Genomic DNA, 17,762 nt, shown 5'->3' with positions numbered 1-17,762 from the left:
ACCGGGTGGGCACGTGTGGTGCTGTCCTTTGAACAGGCACAAGGGCCGGTGCAGGGACAAGTGGAGGGAATGGATGTGGGTCCCACCCCAGCGGAAGGCTTCACCCACCCAGGCAGGGGCTGGCGAGAGTGTGCAAGAGGCAAAGAGTAGGCACCTCAGATTCAGGCGGAGCAAGGGTGGCCCTGAGAGGGGGACTTTTATGTTTTGTTCCCGAGGAGCCTCACTTGCTTCAACCTAGTTCTGGGCCTGTTGCCAGGTCTCCTCCAGGAACTCCTGATGCCACAGCTTAATAGGTCACTCCAGCTCTATCAGTTGTCTCCTCCCAACATAGCAACAGCAGCACATTCAAAAGAATTCTGAGCAGAGGCAAAGTTTTCTTTACTTTTGATTTGCTCGGAGACTTTAATAAACTCCAGGTTCTGAACTACAGCTGAGGAGTTTGGCAAAATATAAGGCAGCCCATGCTCGAGGAAGCCTCGGATGTCCACCTCAGCACTGGCGCTCAGGTGCTATTATCCCAATTGGCTGATGCTGTCACACACGTGGTGGTTTGACACCACTAATGCCCACTTGTTAAGCACCTGTTATGTCCAAGAAAGTGCAAACCTAGGTTTCCTGTACACTGGTCCATTCATTAACTGGTACCTCACAACTCTGTCAGCTTGGAGTTTCCTGTTTATCTAAAGAGGAAATTGAGTCTTGGGGAGATTAAGCGGCTCTTCCAAGATGGACATGGAAGTGGCAGACCCAGGATTTGAATGAAATGTTTTCAAATCTGATGTCTGGCCTTTCCACCTTCCTCTATCAACCTGAGGGGGGGAAAAACAAAACAAAACAACAACAACTAGAAATCATCATTCAGGCAACCATGACCTCAACATACTGAGTTTACTGACCCTGTTTATAAAGTCAAAGAAATGCCACCGCCAGGTGTACATCTGATTCACGTGACAGACTCTCATTGAACGGAAATAAATCCCAGTTTGACCATAACAGCTTTTTTCTTCTTCAATTTTTATTGAACACAAGTATTCTGACAGAATGCAAAGTCAAAATTCTCAGTTAGTACTCAGTATTTACACCAGTGAGAATGGAAACAAAGGTGGTACTGATGTTTCACTTGGTAAAAAGTTTATAACAAGAGAGAAGGCCCCCGAAGTAGGGAATGCTGGGGAGGGATGCTAATGGAGGTCTGACAACCACCATCCAGACAGACAGCCTAGAGTGAAAACCCGGGACTTGGAAGGCTCCATAGAAAAGTGTGAAAATAGAGTTCCACTGCAAAAGCTGCACTATGTACACCACGGCCCTTGGGGATCTGGAGTCCCCGTGCACGGCACTCGCCTGCCCTCCAGAGCGCGGCCGTGCGGGATGTATGTGGATACACATACACGCATAGACACATAGACGCTGGAAACTGGTGGAATTGATCCCTCCTTCCAAAAATTAAAAAAAGGAAAACTATAAGCTTTTATCTCTTAACATAAAAGATAGAACGTTTTGAAAATAAAGTGACTCCCTCTTTGATCTGCAAGGAAGCGTTGCTCTGTTGTTCTGGTTTTTGAAAGAAAGGAAAGCTCACATACATGGAGACGAAGCTCTGTGTCATGGGAGAGAGGCAGACCAAAAGGTGGATAGTCTTGGGTTCCAGCTAACAACGGCGGAGCCAGGGGTCTGGTGGGGGAGGTCAGCTGCCCTGGGCCAGGCTATCGGAGGGTCTAGACCTCTTCCTCTTCCTAAGGAAACCAAAATCAGGTTGCCTAACCACAACCACATGGCGCGAAGGGCACCGTCTCCATGAGGCATGGCTCGGCCGTGACCCTGGTCTTCACAGCCAGTAACATCCCAAGACTGGGAATCAATTCCACTGGTGACTTGGTGGCAGGCGGAGCCCACTGCTTTCCCCAGGGTCCACCCTGTCTCAGACACCTCGAGGCACCCATCCTGCTGTGTGCTGCCAGACTGTCTTCCCGTTGCTGGTTCTTGGGGCCTGTGCATTTGAAGCACAGATGTGTGAGAGCCCTAGATTCAAAGGGGCTGGAGCTGGGTAAACTGGGATCCTCCATTTCCATCCCCAGGAGCTGAGAAAATGCAAAATAACCCCACATTTAGCAAATGACAAGACCATTTTTCACAGTTTGAAATGATAATCTAGCGTATCGCCACTGATCAGATTGCAGAAGTGTCAGAAGATCGGGGAGCGCAGCCCGCAGAATGGGCTTGGGGGAGGTCTTGCCACTCTAACCTCTTGCTTAGGAAAGGAACGCATGCCCAGAGTACTGATTTCTTTTACTTAGCGGCATCTTCAGTGCCATCATCGTTTCAATTTCATTTTCATGGTTTAAAGGCTTCGATTCCTTTTACGAGTTATTTTTGTTTCCTGAATATTCTTTTTTTCTGAACTATCTGCTATACCTTCCACAACCAAACTATGTTGAAGTTTTATTTCAATACTATGACAAAAACACGTTTCACACTAAAATATTCACGCATCCACAGTGCACAAGCTTGCAGTTCTAAAGTAGAATGAGGAAAAAAAAGCAAAATTTCTATACAAAGGGCTGGCTTTTCCCTTCTCCCCCCCTCCCATCCCCCTTAAAGTTTCTGTATTTTTTTTTTCCCCACTTGATTTCCAATCCAGGAAAGTCGTGTTGTGACTCCAGACAGCAGGTCGTTTTTTTTTTTTTTTTTCTCTTTTGTTTCTACCAATGCTGCCTAAGTGAACAGAAGGCCGATGTTACTTTACTTCAACAGATTTCCAAAAAAAGACACTAATTCCCTGAAGCACACGTGCTCTTCCGCTCAAATCTAGATTCTGGGCTCAAAAGGAAATGGTATGTATATCTTTTATTTGGCTTTCTACAAAAAGGGGATGTTTGGGGTAAAAATGTGTGTTCACCAAGACCAGCCCCAACTATACAATCTTCTCTGCTTCATTCAACAAAGCCTAAGGAGTCCTTCTAAGGAAGGACAGGACGCCCTGGGAGCAGATCCTGTTTCACAGATACAGGCAGGTGGTGGCTAATAAGAAAGTGGTCCGACCCCCAAGGAAACACAAAAAGAACCAAAAACCGAGAAGCAAAACCCTTCCAAAACTAGATGGATTTCCACCTGAGTTGCACACAGGCAAACATTTCCAATCAGAATGGGGGAAAGAGCCACTGTAAACAGCCATGCTTTGTAAAGTCTTCCTGCGCTAGGGGCCTGTGATCAACCTACCCACCTCAAGGCAGTATTTGTAACTTAAAAAAAAAGGCAGCTATTTTACATGGACATTTAAATACAACCGAAGTCAAACATTGGTCAGCTTGTAAACACTGGAAAACAAAGTTGGCAGAAAGGAACAAAAAAAAAAAAAAAAAAAGAAAAAGAAAAAGAGAGAAAAAAGAAAAGGAAAAAAAAGCAATCCGAATACTGCAAATTGAGATCTACCCCCACAAGCTGCAATTTGGCATTCTTCCTACAAAACAAGAGTCTAGGTGGGAATTGAATTCAGCTAGAAAGGGTGACACACTTTGCATACTGAACAAATACAAAGTGAACAGAAATGATAACTTATTTATGAGGTTTTACAGAGTTCAAACTCGACTGAAAGTATAAAAATAAACTTGGACTTTGTTCATTCGGTTAGTCTTAGTGCCTGGAAGTATTTCTCTTACACTGGTCTGTGCCAAATGGGCAACACCAAGTTCGGTCTTCCTGAACCTAGATTTTTTTTTTCTTCTGAGCTTCCTAGATTCTTAATTTAGGGTCCTTTTGTTTGATTTTTAAATGGTTTCAGGGAACGGAGTGTCCTAGTTTGGCTGTGGGTTTAACCTTTTTGTCTCATTTTCTTACAACTGAGTGTGCAACAAAGGAACCCTTTCTATAAACCTACAAAAAGGAGATCCCATGTTTATCTGTTTAGGTATTTTTTTTTTTAAAGGCAAAAGACACTAGAGGAATGAGATGTGTGTGTGTGTGTGTGTGTGTGTGTGCGCGCGCGCACGCATGTGTGAGAGAGAGAGAGAGATATTGGAAATGCTCTGGTGAAGCTGTTGTGTCACTTTGTATTTTTATCTTTGCTGGTTTCTCGTCACCCATCATGCTTTGCTCTCATTCTCCTTTGTCTGTGTGGCATCATTGGGGACCGCCTTGACTTCGGCTGGCGCTGGCTTCGTTTCTGTCTCCGGGCATTCCGACTTTGCTTCTACCGGGCCTTTCCTGCAGAGAATTGGAAGACAGCACTGAGACCACAGTCCCTGAGAAGTGGCTCCATTCAGAGCTGGGCTCCCCACCTTGGCTTCATGTTGGGAACATGGGGGAGCTTTAAAAGTCACTGGTGCCTGGGCTGTGCACCCAGAAATCCTGAGTTAATTGGCCCGGACAGGGTGACTTTTAAAAGCACTCATGTAATTCTAACAGGAAGCTAAAGTTGAGAGCCATTGAGTCAGAGGCACGAGGGCTTTCCTGTCCCCATCCTGATGCCATGCCAGCCACTCTGGCATCACCTGGGGTAGTGGTGGGTGGGGAGTCTTCTCCTCACCCTGACCCTGCTGACTTCTATAATAACAGCAGGTTCTTGGTTTGGTATAAATGAGGTGCGCTGGGTTTCCCAGTACTGATGCCAGCGGGCTCTCTCCAAACAACCAGCTCTTGCTTGTCCTACTTCCCCCACAAACCTTCCCCCAGTAGCCCTTCCCACCCCCAACAAGCTGTGTTTTGTGGTGATGCCTCTAGGGCTTGCCTGGCAGCCTGAGAAAATGGCGGGAGGCTACAGTGGGCTATCATGCTACGGGGGGCTGGGGCAGCGAGGGTGTTACAGCTCTCAGAGGAATCCTTTTGCTTCCTGAGATTCAGAGATCCCGGTGAGGGTCCCTTTGCCGCTCTTGGTAGTACCATGACAGCTTCGCTGGGGTGAGGGGAGGCACAGGAGCCTCTGTAAGCCATGGGTCTGGCCCTGTCTCAATCAGTCCCAGGAGTGAGTCTGGTCTGAGGACACAGTGGGGCAGGCGCAGACCCCAGCCCCAGCTAGTGCTATCGCATTTCAGCATCACATTTAGGAAACCTATAAGCTTACTAAGGATTTCCCCTTGAACTTGAAATCCCAACAGTCATTTGGGGCTTGGGAGCCCTGAGCCTTTCAGATCAGTCAAGGGCAGGCAAGGTAAACGAGAGTAGGTGGGGTGGGGGCATCTGGATGTGGAAGGTGACAGGGCACCTGGACCAGACTCCCTCTCCCCATGAACCTTGGGGGCTGCCCTTTTTCTTCCTGCGTAACAGTCCCATCTGGTGGGAACTCAGGCTGGCACTGGTAACACCGATTGTCTGTGGATCCCTGGGTGGCATCTTGGCCCCCTTAGCTCGCTTCCCAAGCTATGCTCATCAGTGGCCCCACTGCAAGGTCTCTCTCAGGGAAAACAGATGCCACTGCTGGGACAATACAGCTACAACATAATTAACATGACCTAATTAGTGCAAGAGGCTGCTTCTGGGCCCCTGCCTCCCCTGTGCTCTCTGCCTTATCCCAGCCCCTAGGTTGACAGTTGCCTCAGAGAAGACCTGAATTAGGCTGAAGACACATCTAACAAGGAGAACGCAGCACAGCACAAACACACACCACCACGGACACAACCCAGTGACAGCAGACAGAGAGAGGCCGTACTCGGTCTTTGCTGGTGCAGGCGAAACAGAGCTGTCTGCAGTGGAAGAAGCAAGCTCAGGGGCTTGTCCACTGGCCCCAGCGGCGGGAGCAGGAGAGCCCAGGGCTGCAAAAACATCCTTTGCAAGGTCAATATCTGGGGTCTTGAAGTTCCCTTCGTCCATTTTAAAGTCCTCGCCCTGGGCAGGGTTTGTGGCGCTGATGGAGGCAGCCTTGCTCTTCGGGCTAGTGAGGGCCGTGGCTGCCTCGGCCGGGCTCTTCACAGCGCCGGGCTGGGTGGGCTCAGGGTCCGGGCCTTTGGTGCTGGGAGCCTCCTGCTTGGCCTGGGGGGCTTCTGTGGCAGGGGCAGCTGCTGCTGCTAGGGAACTGGCTGCCTCAGCCGTGGCGGGGCCTGGCGCCGGGGCAGGCTTGCTGGCTGGCGCGGCCTTGGAGGCCTCCCCGACAGTGGCAGGGGCACTTGGGCTGAGCACAGCTCCCTGGTTAGCCAGGACATTAGAAGACAAATTGCTAGCGGCCGGGGCAGAGGTTGGGGTGTCGCTCAGGTCAACAAGGGGGGCGACCTTGGGGGCTGAAGCTGGGGGTGGGGAGGAGGTGGCAACGCTGGGCCCCTTGGAAGGGGTGGTTTGGCCGGGGGGCACAGAATTTGAGTCAGGTGTGGCATTGGCTGGGGGGGCAATACTGGAAGTCAGGGTGGTGGTCTCACTGGTGGGGCTGTTCTGAGCAGTGGCAAAGGTTTCGGTGATAGTGTCAGAGTTAGCGGTGACGGTGGTGACAGAAGGCAGCATGTCCTCGACAGTGGCTGTGGTGTCAGCAGGCAGCCTGTGGGGAGGACAGGAAGTAGAAGAGAATAGACAATGAAGCTGAGACGAGACAGAGAAGCAGGGGGAAGGGCTGAAGCCAGGAGGGGCCGTGGGCAGGGCATGCAGCTATGCACAGGCACCGACACAGGCCCACAGAGAAATGAGGAAGCACATGCCCAGGTGGGCAGAAGAGGAGACAGGAGACAACAAAGAACGTGGCAGCCTCAAAAGGGACCTGCTAGCCTTCCTCCCTGATCACTTCCCACCAGTTCTCTGCACAGGGCTCCCTTTCCCTACAACCTGCCTGAGTCTTCTGGCCCCTGCCTGAATCTCTGCCCAGGCTCACGGGCAGCGACGGGGGAAGCTAGGAACAAGCAGATGAGTGCGCCGAATGGTTCCTAAGAGCTGGGGGTTCTCCAGTAACTCCTGCCCCTTCAAACCCAGAGTAGCTATGGCAGTCACTGGTCGGTACAACCACATCTGCACATGGCTGCTAACAGAGGGTCCCCAAGTCTTCCATGAACACCAATGCCAGGGAGATTTACCAGATCTCCAAGTCCCCTCACCCTCTTGGGAAGAATGCAGAAAACCCTAGAAGTTTTAGAAATCCTAATAAGAATCTGCTTGAAAGCTTGGCTTGTCTCAATGGAGTTTAGTCCCCTTAGGCCATTGCCAGGGAGTGTAACTTGGGAACAGGGACTAGGGATCCCACTTAAGCAAGGAGGTAACCCACAATCACCCCAGATAGAACAAGAATGCCCTTTCTCTAGGGACTTCTCAGCCAAGTGCCTCTTCTGGCCACGAGCTCCAGAATTCCGGCCCGCAATGTTAGGCAGGGAGTTGCAGGTGGGCAGCATGGAGGTGGGTGATGAGGTGGGTGTGGGGATTTGTTGAGGAGACACAGTCCCTCCCCGCCACATACTCGGGTTCTGTCAGCGGTGTGGTTTCGTTGGGCTCTGTGTGTTTCCCGCCATCGTGGTTTGGGGTCCGCTCCTCTTCAGTTCTCACCTCCACGATGGGCTCCTTGGACTCATCTTTCCTGTGGAAAAAGTTCTGGTTTGATCACGGGATGCTGGTGGGGGAAGGGCATTCCCAGAGAAGCCAGCTTCAGCTCTGGGGACCTAAGGCTGGCAGGGTGGCCTTCTAGAGCCAGACCCAAGAGCCTGTGTCTCAGCACCCCTCTTGCTAGCTCTGTTGCCTTGAATGTTTGATTTGCCTCCACTTCCTCATGGCTAAAATGGGCCTGTAATGGTCTGTGCCTCACCTAGCTGTGATGAACATGAAATGAGGTCATGAATGTAAAGACTAAGCATGGTGCCGGCCCAGATAAGTGCACAAACAATCTGCATATATGTGTGCAAGTGTGTACATACATGTACACGTGCACATATATGCACTGCACAGTGCCTACGTGTGGCAGTGCTAAACAACTTATCTCCTTGCTCTAGCTCAGCCTCACCAGTAAGAATCTGAGAAGTTTCCTGATAACTGGCTCAGCATCTCCTGAGCCATCTCCTGTTCCTCTGGGGTTGCTGAGGGCATAGCATCCAGACTGTCTGCTCCATGAGGACAGGGATTTTTATCTGTTTTGGTCACTGCTGCACCCCAGTGTCTGGAACAGTGCATTGCTCATAGTAGCTGCTCAATAAGTATTTGTGGATGTATGAAAGAAAGGATGAATGAATGACTGAAAGCAAGGTCAGTATGCTCTTCAAATGCTGATCCCCATGGCAGTTCCCTCCAGGCTTAGCTCTAACCATTCCCCTCATTTTGACCTACCCAGGTATTTTCGAACTTTGGAGAGATGTGGGGTTGGTCCCACGGTTTGTTATTTAAACAGGTCCCCCCAAAGACCATGCTTTGAGGAACATTTCTCAAGTGCCTTTTTCCCTTGGGGTTTCCCAATGGAGACACAGAGGTGGCTTGGTTGCTGGCCCCCTGGGCTGGGCTGGAGCCCAGACCTTGGCAGAGTGGGCAGGTTGGCACTCACGAGAAGGCAGCTTTGCCCTCCTCCATGTCCTTGCCCTTGGCTCCAGGCCCGGCTTTTCCACACAGGTTTACAGCGATGCACATAAGCAGGCCACACTTGTTCAGGAAGTAGCAGGTGATGTCCACAACCACCAGGAGCAGGACGAAGATGACAATGAGGATGCCCACGATGGCCCCGGTGCTCAGGCCTGCAGTGGGGCTGCCGTTGGCTTGGGTGGAGGGAGAGAGAGATGGCTGGAGGTTAGCACACTGAGATGCAGTCCTGGACCCTGTGGAAAAATGGCCCCTGGGGTGCAGTGGAGCAACAGCCCCACAGCACGAGTCATGGCACTTGTGACCAGAGTGGCACTTCTGGGGGGGCTTTTATGCCCAGATGTTGAGACAACAGGGTCTCTCTGTGTCTTTGCGAGAGACGCATGACAGCCTCATCTCAAACTGGGGGACATGAATATGAGGCCCCCACAACAATGTGGGTTGGGAGCAGTGTCCTCACCACTTCTTTTAACCTCCAATCCTCTCCCAGACCCACATTCGGTCTTCCTGGGATCCCTGGGAACAGATAGGCAAGCAGGGGTCACTGATTTCAGGCAGGGCTGTGGCTCATAAGAACCAACAGGGACAGGATCCCAAAGTGGGTGATGGGGTTTCCGTTGGGGTTGTGGTGATGTCAGATACAAAAGGATGTCTGGCCCATGACCCCCTGCCCTTCAGGAATGGCTCTAGAGAAGCCCAACATGGGACCAAATCAGCTTCAAGGTTTATTTTCATTGCACCCCAGGAAGATGGATGAAGCCCATTCATTGGGAGATATTGGGGCCTCCCCAGGCCTGGCGGGCAAGGAGAAAGTCTGGGAATACTCACCATCTGGGAGCTCAGGTTTGCTCGGATCAGACTGGAGGAAAGGCAGCAGACTCACCCAGAGATGCACACCACACAGCAGGCACGCTCACACTCAGGACAGATGCCCACTGCAGACGGACCCATTCTCACACCCGCCTGGTGCCAGCACCCCGTGTGGCTGGGGCCCCTTCGGATGACTCAGCCTCTGCCTCTTAGGCCCTTGCTGTCCATCTAAGTGTACCTAGGCTTGGGCTATCAATGGTATTGCAGAAAGATGCTGGGCCAGCTCTCTGGGCACCCTCAGGACTCATGTCAGTGGCCTGAGGTGGACCCCACTCACTGCTAGGTCAGCGCTCAGGAGATAAGTGCTCACACTCCGGGGAGCAAGAACACAGGTGGGCTCTTCCCATGAGCCAGAGTGGAAACAACGACCTCAGACTGAAATCCTGGCACTTTCTGAGTCATTTTTCTTCTTCTGGAAGGACTTAGTTCCAGAATTGTCAGTCCCATCCCCACTGGGACTTGTCTGATGCTTCCGGTCCCTCAGGATCCACTGGGACGTTTGCTGATGCCCAGGTGAGGCCCAGCAGCTGCCAGAGCCACATGTTGGGCTGGACAAAAGCAGCAGCATGTAGCTGAGGTGAGTGGTACCTAGATGAACCCCACGTTTCCTTTTTTCATGCAGTCGGTGTGCCTGGGGATCCCCGTGTGTGCGGCAGGGCTCCCTGCTCGGGGCTTTGTCAGCGGCAGTTCTGCTCCTCTGGCGCTCATTTCAAGCTTCATTTCAGGGTGTGGGTCAGAATCCCAGTGCACCAGAGACAGCCGGCCACAGCCTACTTTCTAGCACCCTGGGCTTAGCGGGGCCTGAGCTGGAGGAGACTCCTGGCTTGCAAACACAGTCTGGCCCGTTTGGGACCTTGGTCTTGCCTTCCAGCCTTTCCTCTTCATGTCCTTTGCCCTGGCCCTTCCACCATCAGCCCATCCCCCAGGAAAGCACTGAGACCAGCAAAGGCAGCTGAGCTCAGAGGACTCAGCTCTGGCCATGTGGTCTCTGAGCTTCGGCAGCAGGAAACTGGCCACTGGCCTCTGCAGTCAGCTAGAGGGTGTCATTTTCATAGCAGCTTTCTAAAGCAGAACAGAGCCCACCCGCTCTACTTCCCCAGGGTCCTCACTTACCCTCCAAAAAGCAAAGAGAGAAATGAAAATCTTCCTGGTCCTCTGAATCCCACAGTTGTTTTCCTGATTGGGGGAGACCTTTCAGCCTTAGCCTTCCTCTCTATTCCAAGCACCGGGCTGAAAACCACTGCCTGTGTCTGACACCAGCACCATCGGGTGTAAGTGCTGACTGACTCAACCAGGAGACTCAAGTAGTTCTGTGGGGGACTTAGGGGTAGGGAGAGGGTGACTGTTAGGTTTAAAAGCACCAACACTACATTCTGAGTTTATATGTAAATACAGTTTTATGGAACTTGTCATCTCTCTAAAGAGGAAAAATAAACTGCTGAGAAAAATAAACTGCTGCTCTGTGCATGCATGAGATAGCAGGAGCTGTCCCATTGTGCTCTGGGCCCAACAGAGCCAGCAGGGGGACAGCACTAATGCTGAAGGCCAGTGCCAAGGTCAAGTTCAGGAGGAGAGCAGGGGGGCAAAATGACTGAGCCATAAAACAAAAAACAGTCCCTTTCATTTGTGTACAATCAGATCTTCCTCCTGGCTCAAGGTCCCACAGGTGGCAGCCCCTACACATCTGAGGACCCTTCACATGCTGAGGACCCTCCACATGCTGAGGACCCTTCTGACCACACAACTGTGGCACGGATTCTCCCCTGCCCCATCTACCTGCTCACATACTCAGCCACTTTCTGCCTCAGAGCCTTGTTAATCTTCATCTGGAAGATTCCATCCCTGTTATCTCATGTCACCTCATGGCTTTCTGTTATCCTGCAGACCTCAGCTCAAATGTTACCTTCGCAGAGAGCCCCTGCCCTCCACCCAGCTCCCCTATCTGGTGAGGGACCTTTATGAATTTATCTACATTAGCTGTTCTATTCTCTTACCACTATCTGACACTTTCTGTTCACTTACATACTTTCTCACCAGTTCTCCCCTCTCCAGGATGTTCTAGAAGATACCATGTCTGCCTTAGGTCTCCTAGCATCCAGGACAACCTGACTTACGGGGGTTGTTGTACAAATGAATGAGTGCTTAGCCTGGAGATGAGTACATGGTCTCTAGATGTTTAAAGATGTGCAATGACAAGGAAGATGTGGCCTTATTTTGGAGGCACCAGTGGATGGAAACTATGGGGCTCATGGGAGCTGCTCAGCTGCAGATGAGTAGTGACTAAGAGTAGAGCTGTGCAGAACCCCAGTGGGTGAACTCCCTGCTGCTGGAGGCCTCAAGCATGGGCCAGACAAGTCCTTGGTGGGGATGTTGTGATGCTCTGGAAGAGGATCCCATACCAGGCAGGGCCTGGGACAGGGTGATGTCCTCAAGTTTCCTGCACCATTAGGAGTTGTCACTGCACAGCACCCAGCCAGTGGCATAGACACCCTAATGTCACGCTCCTCCATAGTGTCTACTGAGGACATTTTCCTGGAAGACTCAGGCCCTATCTTTTATTCATTAATTCTTGTGACTTTATTTTTACATGAAAAATAAACACAATGTTTTTCCACCTGCAGCAGAATTCTTGGGGTGTCTTGTTAAAAATTCAAATTCAGAGGCTCCTTACTTCTACTGAATCAGAGTTTCTAGGGGTGAATCGGGAGTCAGGATTTAAATGAAGGTCCCAGGGAACCTGAGGCCCACTGTTTCTGGGTCTCTTGTCTTGCATTACAATGAATAACAGTTGATCCCGTGACTAACACTCGACAGCCTTGACCTAACTGATGGACCGGACGGATGGAGACACAAGTATTGCTCTGGGAGTCTGGGAGAAGGGGACCACCCAGCTCATCACTAGGACTCTCGCCTTCTAGGGGAAGTGAGGGCTCCACAGACTGGAGAGAGAATGTGTAGCTTTTGCAGTAAGAAGCTATAAACAAGGGAAATGCTGGAACACAGATAAAAGGAGTCAAGTCAAGCCAACACACATTACTTCTTGGTGGATGTTATAGAATTGTTTTGTCCAGAGAAGCCAGAGGGACAGAGGTTTTCTCTGCACCTAATGTAACATCTTACGAAAGAAAAAAGAAAACACCTGGGGTCTATCTGCACCATTTTCTCCTGGACCTCCCTTGACTAACTCACCTGCACACCCTGCATGCAAAGAATGCTTTCAGGGAGCAGTTCCTCTCTAACCGCAGGGTCAGCGCTGTCCTGTGTAGTGAGGCCCCAAGGCTGGGGCTGCCCACATGCTGTGGCTCCTGCTATGGGAGAGACTGGCACTAGACAAGGAGCTGGCTTGCCCCAAGACTCAGGTCTGTATCTACCTGGTTTCTTGAATGCTTTAAAGTGGGACTATGGGTCTCACATCTTACAGACGCCCAGTGAGGTCTCTGTGCCACCGGACCTCAGGTGGCAGATCTGTTGAGCTGAGCTCTGGTTCACATAAACCCCTTCCACGTTTGCGCTCTTCTCCCCAGAATCTGTTAAACAGATGACTGACCTTGAGGGATTTCAGGAAGTGTCCAAATAAAGTGAGATTATAAACAGAATCCAGTTCACCAAAGAGAAACTTCTCTCAGATTCTCCCCACCCCAGGGTCACTATGTATGGCCGTGGCTATGGAGTTTTAAGGGGGAGCTGAGAAATGCAGAGATCTTACTACAGACCAGGGTATCCTGCGGCTCCTGTCCCCAAGATGACCACCTCTCTAGTCCTGAAAAAGCACTTTGCCCTCTCCTGGCTGGCTGGGGACCAGGGAAGCCCAAGGCGGCAACGACCCACAGCAGCTCTTAGGAGACACGAGAAAACCCTTGTTCCTCATTAGGGAAGAAAAAGCATTTCCTTTGCCTAAAATGCCACTCAGCAAGCTACAAGTTTGGGGCACTATTGAAATGGCTCTCTGGGGTGATCAAAGTCATCCTGGTACATGTGAGGTGGAGGGAAAGGACTTCTGATACTTTGTAGGACACACAACTATCAAAGAAAATGAGAACACGCCGGTGAGTTCACATGAACTGTTATTTCCTTTAATAATGCAAAGGTGTAAACTTCATAAAGGCCTCGCTGATTATCTACACAACAAAGTTAGCATTCTTATTAGTAGAAAAACGTGATCCAAACCTGCCGTATAAATATTCCAAAAATGAGCAGAGACACCCCCGTGGCACATGGAGGGGGCTGGGGCTGATACAGGGTGCAGCGGCAGGGGTGGCTGAGCTAGGCGGGGAGCGCTTGCTCCCACGGGGGGCTGCCAGGCCCACCTTCTGAGGGACTCCTGGTGGGGCTGTGGCTGGAGCCTTTATGGAGAACTGCTGTGTCCATGGGAGTAAGTGGGTGTGCCCTCCTGCTGCCTCCCGTGGTGTCTCCTTACACAGGCCTGCCACTGCCATGCTGAGGCTGCCCCGCCCAGGGTGTGCTGAGGGGACGGAGCTGCGTCAGGGATCCGCATACTTTAGGCCACTTCTCTGGAGTCCCTTCAGAAACACTGATGGTACCCCTCACCTATGCAGGGGTCTGAGGCCAGAGTGGGCACAACCACTGAGGGGGCTTTCCTGGGTGAAAACGTGTCTTCTGCCTGAGATGACCACCATGAGCATGTCGGGAGCCAGGTGGACAGCGACGGGTCACCTGCACGAGGACTCATCTCTCCCTCTTTTATGGTCCCCACAGCTCTCTCAAACTGACCAGGGATCCTGCTCCTTCTCCTTACCTCTCTGTCTTAGGGTCATGCCTGCTTCTGCTGGTGTGACAGGAGTCAGGGACCCCAGGGAGAGAGGTTCACGGTGGGGCTAAAAGTCTGGGGTGGGAGACACTACCCTGGGGTCTGCATGGGAACCTCTAAACTATGAGCTCTGGGGCTCCCAGCCTGTGCCCCCTGACACAGGCAGCACCCTGCAGACCACAGCTCAGAACCCTTTGGGTTGCCAAAGGGAAAGGCTAGGCTTTGAACATTAACAAATAACAACAGAACTAAAAAGTAAAGAAACCAAAAGAACAAAAATCAAACTTCCGTGGAGATGCTCAGAGATGAGATATGCAGAATGATATGTGACCACAATGAGGGAGGGAGCTTTTATTCAGTAGACGGTCCATCCCCAGGCTCACATACTGATGTGGCTGGCAGGCTTCACCCCGGGGTCTCCGTGGGCAACTTTATCAAGCACGCCCCACTTCCTCTCCTGGGTATGTGGGAGGCAAGCAGCTGGCTTTCATCAGAGTTTTAAAACTCTTACTAAAGCAATGCCACTGGCCAATTGGGGGGCTGGGGTATTGGGAAATACTGACAGGTTGAGTGAGTCCTAAGTGATGGACACTGTGGGCTCAGCCGTCTGCGAATGGCCTGTCCCTCCCCTTCCACTCTGCTGAGTGCATATGGGGAGGGTGAGGGACTAGCGTTTGGCTCACAGTGGATGGTTCCAGCCTGGGGCACTGATGTTTATGCTATAAGGGGGGGGGGTCACTTTGGACAACCCCCAAATCATGAGGTTCTGTGCTGTCTGCCTTGCACAGGTAGCACCCCACTGGGAGACGTGCACCTTACCAAGCCAGCAGGTGTTGGGCACATCACAGGGGGGCCCTGCTCCCAGAGCCAGCATGAGGAGCTGGTTATGTTATCAGGGCTGGTGTGCCTCCCAGAACATTTGAAGAGCCCCAGAAAATACCCAACAAATTCAATTTCTTCCACTGCACAGGCAATAGGGTGACTTAATTTGCCCATCAAGTCAGCAAAATGCTCAGGCGAATCTCAGGGATCTGCCCCCTTACCACGGGCACTTAAATGCAAGCAAAGCCAACTACTTATTGACGGGCAGAGGAGGAGCATGGAGTTAGAATGGGGTGGGGGCATGTGATGATTTTAACAATCTGATGCAAGAAATCTTCCTCTGCTACATCATTTTCAGGTAAGAACAACAAATGTGATAGGCAGCAGATATGCAGCAACTTCTCGGTAAACTCAGCATAATGCTTTTCTTATATATAGTGTTTAAAGAAAAGAGATCGCAAATATTTCTGTGCTGCCATTAAAAGGGGGTGCACTCCCTGTGGAGTGGCGCAAAAGTATCTATGAGTGGTGAAATGTCTGGAGGTCAAGCTTTTTCCAATTGCCAAAGCTTCCTCTTCCACATAGGGTGCTTGGTGGCCGTGGTTGTGGTGGTCCTGACAGGTTCTTCCAAATGGGGCACTGATCGTTCTCATAGGAACTGGGCTTTTAAGCAAATTTAATTTGTGTGTGTGCTCGAGTTCCTAACAGAGCAAAAGAAGAGTCACTACAGAGAAAAGCAATGAGACAAAGGTGTAGGACGCGGAGGAACCTCCCAAGGTCGCTGCAGGCGCCAAGCAATGGGTCCCCAGAGAGAATATGGTTGTTTGAAAACAAATGTGGCAGTGGGGATGTCCCAGTGAAGTCCAAGGTGAGATGTGTGACGACAGACACAGGAAGGGGAGGGGGAAGGAAAGAGAAGGTAGAGACAGAAACAGAGAAAAAAATAGATAAAAAGAAAAAAAATAGGTCAAATATAGAAAACGCAAGAATCAAAGGTTAATTCAACTTAGTAAATTAAACTGACAACGGTTAGAGAAGAGTTCAGTGCGGTTTTATTACCACAAGGCCAGTTCAGAAGCTCAGCAATGCCAGAAGCAGCACAGCGGGGTTAATTTGGGGGTTAGGGGTCAGCGAGCAGATGAAATTAAAGTGAGGGAACAGAAGCCTCCACAGTAAGGTACAAGAGTTTGATTAGGAGAGTTACCTTTGCTAAGGTGAGGCCTCCTAGTAGTCCACAAGCCTACCGGCAGCCTCTAGCCTCTACAGCCTCCCAGGCGTGTGGTAGAGATGCATTTGACCGCTGCGCCACGTGTGGCAAACTGTGCAGAGGCAGGGACGCGTTTCCGTGGGGAAGCAGACTTTTCTTCCTACGGCAGGGTCCCCCACCCAGGGAGCTCTTGGAAGGGCCTATCTGGTTCTGCCTCCCTCACCTTCTACCACGCTGCTGACCACAGGATTCCACCGGGAACATCCATCTTCTCATTCAGAGATTTTATTCTCGGGTCCCAACACAATGACCAGGAAAGTCCAATGAAGCCCAGAGGCCTCGTGGGTGAGGCGAGAAGCCCTATCTGGATTAACTGGGAAATTCAGGACTCTGCCCTCTCCAGCAGGCAGGACTCCAGAGGATGGGGTTGTCCCAGAATGTCTGTATCTGACACAGCATGACCCTACTTTCCCGACCCCAAAATCTGATGCTGCTGGCAGTATCCAGCAGGTCCAAAGTGACTGACTATGGGATCTCACCCCAGGAAACAAATGCCATCAGGAATCTGTCTCTCTCTCTCTGCAAAGGGTTACCAAGCTTCTCAAGTCCCAGCTCTTACATGTCCCATCAAGCAGAGCAGATCTGGACGCTCATACCAAACTCGACTTCAAGGAAAACATGACCAAAGTACACAGTGAAGAAGCGGCAGAGGGCAGGTGGGGCTTCCTCTAAGTGGACATCCTAATAAGCAGAAACAAGAACATTTCTCCCAGCTCCACCAGGCACCTTGCCTTCATCCCTGCCATGTGACCAGGACTGGCAGAGACATATCCACTGCAGCCGGTGCTAAGGGGTCTCTCTGATGATTCAAGGGAAGAACCAATAGATGCTTCTGACCTAGGGCTGACACCCCACTTGCCAACACTCCATGTCGCTCGGATGCACACACTCACACACAACCAGACATCCAGAACCGCACACTGCTGTTGCCGCTGTTCCACTAACCCACTTTTGCACGTGCGGCCCTCTGTCTGAAGCTGCCCCCATCCTTTCTGGCCTCTCCCTCGGGGAGGAGCAATGGTGACAACTGAGCCGAGGGCCCAGGTGAACTCAATAAACCAGGCAGGCTTGGGGGTGGGGGAGGCGAGGGGGGAGCAGACCAAGAAGCCACACCATCTTCCTACCACATCTGAACCTGGCAGAGAGTTTATGGGGTCCCTCCACAGGCTCTGCTCTCTGTCCTATGTCCACCTCTCCTGCCTGTGGCCAGCATGGCTGGTCTGGAAAAGCAGAGTGGTGTTGGATATCTCTTTCTGCTCTGAGGGCTTGGGCCAAGGAGGACACTGGCTACTTGTGACAGGGAGCTGGGCCCGACTGCAGCAGCCTCACTTCTTTCCCACCCTTGACTTGGTCCAGGACCCCTAGAGATGGATCTGCATCTCCCAGGAGGCCTCCTCCCATCACAGTCCCTAGCAGACCAGATTGCCTTCCATTGATGGTGTTGTCCAGTCACCATTTTCCCCACTTGTTTTGTTTCAAGTGGTTCCATTTAATCTTTGTTTCACTTGAGAGGCCCCTGGCAGGCAGGCTTTTTAACTAACTGGGAACCATCTCTTCCTTCTCTTGGGGTTC

General features: G+C 51.3%; 1 protein-coding gene across 2 annotated transcripts in view; it reads right to left on the bottom strand.

Moving 5' to 3' along the window:
- Positions 1 to 1,568: 1,568 nt before the first annotated feature.
- NCAM1 (neural cell adhesion molecule 1) overlaps positions 1,569 to 17,762 on the bottom strand; it is a 295,766-nt gene continuing 279,572 nt past the window's right edge. Inside the window, exons 16-19 of one of the 2 annotated variants that reach the window (XM_054693102.1) lie at positions 8,432 to 8,639; positions 7,364 to 7,480; positions 5,645 to 6,460; positions 1,569 to 4,203 (exon numbers count right to left, since the gene is read on the bottom strand). In XM_054693102.1, coding sequence (XP_054549077.1) covers positions 4,083 to 4,203; positions 5,645 to 6,460; positions 7,364 to 7,480; positions 8,432 to 8,639 — 1,262 coding nt within the window. In that variant the 3' untranslated portion in view covers positions 1,569 to 4,082. The remainder of the gene's footprint in view (positions 4,204 to 5,644; positions 6,461 to 7,363; positions 7,481 to 8,431; positions 8,640 to 17,762) is intronic. The other variant, XM_054693103.1, reaches the window with a different exon arrangement.

This window comes from Talpa occidentalis, unplaced genomic scaffold (genome assembly GCF_014898055.3).
Source record: "Talpa occidentalis isolate TD23 unplaced genomic scaffold, MPIMG_talOcc4v2.1 talOcc4.12, whole genome shotgun sequence".
Lineage (NCBI taxonomy): Eukaryota > Metazoa > Chordata > Mammalia > Eulipotyphla > Talpidae > Talpa > Talpa occidentalis.
The sequence above is the reverse complement of the archived record's forward strand: the minus strand, read 5'-3'. Positions and strand labels throughout refer to the sequence as shown.